Below are 6,580 nucleotides of genomic sequence, written 5' to 3' on the forward strand. Positions count from 1 at the left end.
CGCTGCTCCCGGGGCCGCGCGGGTGGCACCCGGGCAACGTCACCACCGTGCCGTGGGTCGGCGGCGCCAGCGTCGTCGAGTTCGTGTCGCGGGCGCACCGCGTGCGGCAGGAGGTCCCGGCACGCTCCGAGTGCTCCGTGGTTCTCCGCGGGCTCCGGCGGCGGATCCGCGTCCCGTTCCGGGCCCGGCTGACGCGGGAGTTCCGCTCGGGCCCCCCGCACCGCGTGCCCATCACGGGCTGGGCGCAGAGCCGCGCCGTCACCGGCGTCCATGCCGGCCTCGAGCGCTGCCGCCGCCTCGCCGAGCTGCCGCCGTGCCCCGGCTGGGGATGAATCCGTGGAATTCTGGTTTTACCGCCAAAAAAATCCCGAAAATCCACGGGAACGCTTTCGGCGCGGGGTGCGGTGGTTTCGGGTTTTACGGCATAAAGTTCACCCCAAAACGCAGGGAATTGGGGTTTCGGTGAGGTTTTCTCTTTGCTCCCCAAAAATCCAACAACACCACCAGGAAAACCCTTGGGATTTGGGGTTGTGTTTTCAGAAACCCAGGAAAACCCTCAGGGTTTGGGTGTTGTTCTTCTGAAACCCAGGAAAAGCTTTGGGTTTTGGGGATTTTTTTCTGAAACCCAGGAAAACCCTTGGGATTTGGGGTTGTGTTTTCAGAAACCCAGGAAAACCCTCAGGGTTTGGGTGTTGTTCTTCTGAAACCCAGGAAAAGCTTTGGGTTTTGGGGATTTTTTTCTGAAACCCAGGAAAACCCTTGGGATTTGGGGTTGTGTTTTCAGAAACCCAGGAAAACCCTCAGGGTTTGGGTGTTGTTCTTCTGAAACCCAGGAAAAGCTTTGGGTTTTGGGAATTTTTTTCTGAAACCCAGGAAAACCCTTGGGATTTGGGGATTTTTTTCCTGAAACCGAGGAAAACCCTTGGGATTTGGTGGGGGATTTTTTTCTGAAATTCAGGAAAACCTTTGGGTTTTGGGGATTTTTTTCTGGAACACAGGAAAAGCTTTGAGTTTTGGGGATTTTATTTTTTCTGAAATCTAGGGAAACCCTTGGAATTTGGGGATTTTTTTTTTCTGAAATCCAGGAAAACCCTCAGGATTTGGGTGTTGTTCTTCTGAAACCCAGGAAAAGCTTTGGGTTTTGGGAATTTTTTTCTGAAACCCAGGAAAACCCTTGGGATTTGGGGATTTTTTTCCTGAAACCGAGGAAAACCCTTGGGATTTGGTGGGGGATTTTTTTCTGAAATTCAGGAAAACCTTTGGGTTTTGGGGATTTTTTTCTGAAATCCAGGAAAACCTTTGGGTTTTGGGGATTTTATTTTTTCTGAAATCTAGGGAAACCCTTGGAATTTGGGGATTTTTTTTTTCTGAAATCCAGGAAAACCCTCAGGATTTGGGTGTTGTTCTTCTGAAACCCAGGAAAAGCTTTGGGTTTTGGGAATTTTTTTCTGAAACCCAGGAAAACCCTTGGGATTTGGGGATTTTTTTCCTGAAACCGAGGAAAACCCTTGGGATTTGGTGGGGGATTTTTTTCTGAAATTCAGGAAAACCTTTGGGTTTTGGGGATTTTTTTCTGAAATCCAGGAAAACCTTTGGGTTTTGGGGATTTTTTTCTGGAACACAGGAAAAGCTTTGAGTTTTGGGGATTTTATTTTTTCTGAAATCCAGGAAAACCCTCAGGATTTGGGTGTTTTTCTTCTGAAACCCAGGAAAACCTTCAGGTTTTGGGAATTTTTTTCTGAAACCCAGGAAAAGCTTTGGGTTTTGGGGATTTTTTTCTGAAACCCAGGAAAACCCTTGGGATTTGGTGGGGTTTTTTTCTGAAACCCAGGAAACCCCTCAGGGTTTGGGTGTTTTTCTTCTGAAACCCAGGAAAAGCTTTGGGGATTTTTTTTTTGAAATCCAGGAAAACCCTTGGGATTTGGGGTTGTGTTTTCGGAAACCCAGGAAAACCCTTGGGCTCCGAGAATTTTTTTCCTGAAACCCAGGAAAACCTTTGGGTTTTGGGGATTTTTTTGTGAAATCCAGGAAAACCCTCGGAATTTGGGGATTTTTTTTTTTTTGAAATCCAGGAAAACCCTTGGGATTTGGGGTTGTATTTTCAGAAACCCAGGAAACCCCTCAGGATTTGGGTGTTTTTCTTCTGAAACCCAGGAAAAGCTTTGAGTTTTGGGGATTTTTTTCTGAAATCCAGGAAAACCCTTGGGCTTTGAGAATTTTTTTTCCTGAAACCCAGGAAAACCTTTGGGTTTGGGGGATTTTTTTCTGAAACCCAGGAAAACCCTTGGAATTTGGGGATTTTTTCCAGCTATTTTTCAGTTTTTGGCGTAACCTCCATCCCTGTCTGGAACAAAGCTGGGAAATGTGGTGGAATTTCTGCTTTTCTACCCAAAGCCCCTCAAGCACCGCCTCAAAACCCAAGAAAATTGCTGCATTTTGGGGCCTTTTTTCTCAGTTTTTCTCATTTTCAAGGCAGAACCTTCACCCCTGTCCAAAACCTCAAAAAAAAGGAGTAAAGAGTGGCCTTTCCCAGACACATTTCCTGTTTTCTCCCCAAAAACTCCTCCACCAAGGACGTGGAGTCCAGGAAAATCACTGGGTTTGGTTTTTTCCCCATATTTTTGTTTTTCCTCCCATATCTTTGGTTACCCTCCCATATTTTTCCTTTTTCTCACATATTTTTTGGGGGTTTTCCCTATTTTTGGTTTTTCTCCCATATTTTTTGGTGTTTTCTCCCCTATTTTTGGTTTTTCTCCTGTATTTTTGGTTTTTTCTCCCATATTTTTGGGTTTTCTCCCATATTTTTGCTTTTTCTCACATATTTTTTGGGGTTTTCCCCCTCTTTTTGGTTTTTCTCCTGTATTTTTGGTTTTTCTCCCATATTTTTGGGTTTTCTCCCATATTTTTTGGTGTTTTATCCCCTATTTTTGGTTATTCTCCTGTATTTTTGATTTTTCTCCCATATTTTTGGGTTTTCTCCCATATTTTTGGTTGTTCCCTGTATTTTTGGTTTTTCTCCTGTATTTTTGGGTTTTCTCCTGTATTTTTGGGTTTTCTCCCATATTTTTTGGTGTTTTATCCCCTATTTTTGGTTATTCTCCTGTATTTTTGGTTTTTCTCCTGTATTTTTGGGTTTTCTCCCGTATTTTTGGTTTTTCTCCTGTTATTTTTGGTTTTCCTGGCAGAACCTTCATCCCTGCCCGAATGTAGGAAAAGGTGGCATTTTCCATCTGAATTCCCCATTTTCTGCCAAAAAAGGGATTTTGGAAGTGAAGGAAAAACGGGAAAAAAGCCAAAAAAAAGGGACGCAAAGGGATCTTGGGGTGGGGTGTCCCTGGGGAACTCGGGAGGAGAAAAAAATCCCAAAATTCAAGGCAAAAACCCAATTCCAAGGCCAGGGGGATTGTCCAGGATTTTGGGGGGGTCTGGGATTGGGGGGATCTCCGAGACAATCCAGGCTTGGAAAGGGGGGAGAGGTTGGAGGTCCGGGAATTCTGAGGGGGTCCAGGGAGCTGGGAGGGGCTTGAGGAGACCCCAGACTGGGCGGAAGCAGCAACTTGGGGATGCCCTGAACTTCCTGGCAGGGGGAAGGAGGGATTTGGGGAGATTTCGTGGGGAAATGGGATCATGGAGCCACCAGGTCATGGGGGACATCAGTCATGGTCCCACCACCCCTGTGGGATCTTGGGGATCAGGGAATGGGATCATGGAGTCACCAGGTCATGGGGGTGCCAATGGTCAAGGTCCCACCACCCATGCTGGATCTTGGGAAGGAGGGAATGGGATTGTGGAGCCACCAAGTCATGGGAGACATCAAATGCCCATCCTGATCCGTGTTTGAGCCACCTCAGGACAGTCCTGGGGCCACCACACCTCTCCCATCTCCAGGAGAAGGGAGCCAAGATCTGGAGGCCCCAAGCTCATGGGGGTGTCAATGGTCATGGTCCCACCACCCTGTGGGATCTTGGGGATCAGGGAATGTGATCATGGAGCCACCAGGTCATGTGGGACATCAAATGTCCATCCTCATCCGTGTTTGAGCCACCTCAGGACAGTCCTGGGGCCACCACACCACTCCCATATCCAGGAGAAGGGAGCCAAGATCTGGAGCCACCAAGCTCATGGGGGTGTCAATGGTCGTGGTCCCACCACCCCTGTGGGATCTTGGGGAGCAGGGAATATTGTCCATGGAGATGGTTTTTGACCCCAAAATTTGGGGTTTTGGTCCATTGATGGTGTTTTTGAACCCAGGATATGGGTTTTTAATCCATTGATGGTGTTTTTGACCCCAAGATTTGGGTTTTTGGCCCACTGTGATAATTTTGACCCCCAGGAGATGATTTCTGGGTCCCACCACCTCCAAGCTCCCCCGGCTCCAGCGGCACCACCCCCGCCCCGTTTTTGGGGTGGCCGAAGGTTTTCCCTTTGGGTTTTTTCCCTTAGGAATGACCAGGGATGGGACAGAGTGGGAGGAATATAAGGGGCGGACAAATTTTTTCCAGTTGGGGGAAATTCTCCCTGGGAACCCCATATCTGGACCTGCTCCCACCTGCTGCCCTGGACCCCAAAAAGCTGCCAAGAGGATTTAGGCACCCCCTTTCCAGCCTCAATTTTCTTTTTTTTTTCTTGGGAATGAGCAGGGATGGGACAAAGTGGGAGGTGAGCAATGATTCCCGATTTAGGGGCATGCACCCCAAAACCCGGAATTGCTCCCACTGGCTGATGATTCCCAATTTAGAGGCATGCACCCCAAAGTCCGGAATTGCTCCCACTGGCTGCACCCCAAAATCCGGAATTGCCCCCAAAAAGCTGCCAAGGGGATTTAGGCACCCCCTTTCCAGGCTCAATTTTGGGTTTTTCCCTTGGGAATGAGCAGGGATGGGACAGAGTGGGAGGGGACCAATTATTCCCAATCTGGGGGCATGCACCCCAAAATCTGGAATTGCTCCCACTGGCTGCCCTGGACCCCAAAAAGCTGCCAAGGGGATTTAGGCCCCCCCCTTTCCAGGCTCAGTTTTGTGTTTTTTCCCTGGGAATGAGCAGGGATGGATGGAGTAGGTGAGCAATGATTCCCGATCTGGGGAGCCAGCACCCCAAAATCCGTCCCCGCTTGCACCTGCTGCCCTGGACCCTATAGAACTGCCAAGGGGATTTAGGCCCCCCCCTTTCCAGGCTCAGTTTTGTGTTTTTTCCCTGGGAATGAGCAGGGATGGATGGAGTAGGTGAGCAATGATTCCCGATCTGGGGAGCCAGCACCCCAAAATCCGTCCCCGCTTGCACCTGCTGCCCTGGACCCTATAGAACTGCCAAGGGGATTTAGGCACCCCCTTTCCAGGCTCAGTTTTGTGTTTTTTCCCTGGGAATGAGCAGGGATGGATGCAGTAGGTGAGCAATGCTTCCCAATCTGGGGAGCCAGCACCCCAAAATCCGCCCCCGCTTGCACCTGCTGCCCTGGACCCTATAGAACTGCCAAGGGGATTTAGGCACCCCCTTTCCAGGCTCAGTTTTGTGTTTTTTCCCTGGGAATGAGCAGGGATGGATGCAGTAGGTGAACGATGATTCCCGATTTGGGGGCGCGCACACCAAAACCCGCCCCTGCTCGCACCTGCTGACCTGGAACCCAAAAAGCTGCCAAGGGGATTTAGGCACCCCCTTTCCAGGCTCAATTTTGGGTTTTTCCCCTGGGAATGAGCAGGGATGGACAGAATGGGAAGTAACCAATTATTTCCAGTTTGGGGGCATGCACCCCAAAATCCGGACCCTTTCCAGGCTCAGTTTTGGGTTTTTTTCCTTGGGAATGAGCAGGGATGGATGGCGTAGGTGAGCAATGATTCCCAATTTAGGGGCATGCACCCCAGAATCCGGAATTGCTCCCACTGGCTGCACCCCAAAATCCGGACCCTTTCCAGGCTCAGTTTTGGGTTTTCCCCTTGGGAATGAGCAGGGATTGATGCAGTAGGTGAGCGATGATTCCCAATCTGGGGAGCCAGCACCCCAAAAGCCGCCCCCGCTCGCACCTGCTGCTCCCAGACCGCTCCGGGCTCCGCTCGGGCCAGCTGGAAGCTCTCGGCCAGGGCCACGGCCTGCGCGCAGGACTCGGGGTGCCGCACCCACACCCAGCTCTGGATGTCCTCGGGCAGGATGCTGAGGAACTGCTCGAGCACCAGCAGCTCCATGATCTGCTCCTTGCTGCGCTCGTCGGGCCGCAGCCAGCGCCGCGACAGCTCCCGCAGCCGCCGCCACACGTCCCGCGGCCCCGCCGCCTCCTGGTAGCGGAACTGCCGGAACCGGAGCCGCCGCTGCTCCGTGCCGGCGCCGCCCGAGCCGCCGGGAGCGGCCGGCGCCGCGCCGGGCTCCGGGGGCCGCCAGAGCGGGCGGGGGGGGGGCGGCTCCATGCCGGTCTGGGTCTGGGGGAGGTGAAGGGAAGACCCCCCGATAGTGACAGAACGGCTTTGGGGAGCCCCCCAAAAACCCCGAGGTTTGTAATCCCCCCACGCCGAAACTGGGGTGCCGGCCGTACCCAACCCCCCCAGGCCGGGGGCTCGAACCCGCAGCCCCCCCCGCCCTGGGGGGCCCCCAA

At 51.6% G+C, this 6,580-nt stretch overlaps 1 protein-coding gene across 1 annotated transcript in view; it reads right to left on the reverse strand.

Moving 5' to 3' along the window:
• Positions 1–29: 29 nt before the first annotated feature.
• LOC120511150 (zinc finger and SCAN domain-containing protein 26-like) overlaps positions 30–6,580 on the reverse strand; it is a gene marked incomplete at its 3' end in the record, with an annotated part of 8,872 nt that continues 2,321 nt past the window's right edge. The window contains exons 2-3 of the mRNA XM_039727838.1: positions 5,994–6,407; positions 30–322 (exon numbers count right to left, since the gene is read on the reverse strand). Of these exons, the coding sequence (XP_039583772.1) occupies positions 30–322; positions 5,994–6,395 (695 nt within the window). The remainder of the gene's footprint in view (positions 323–5,993; positions 6,408–6,580) is intronic.

The sequence above is a fragment of the Passer montanus genome, unplaced genomic scaffold (assembly GCF_014805655.1).
Source record: "Passer montanus isolate IOZ18808 unplaced genomic scaffold, ASM1480565v1 scaffold620, whole genome shotgun sequence".
In the NCBI taxonomy this organism is placed as follows: domain Eukaryota; kingdom Metazoa; phylum Chordata; class Aves; order Passeriformes; family Passeridae; genus Passer; species Passer montanus.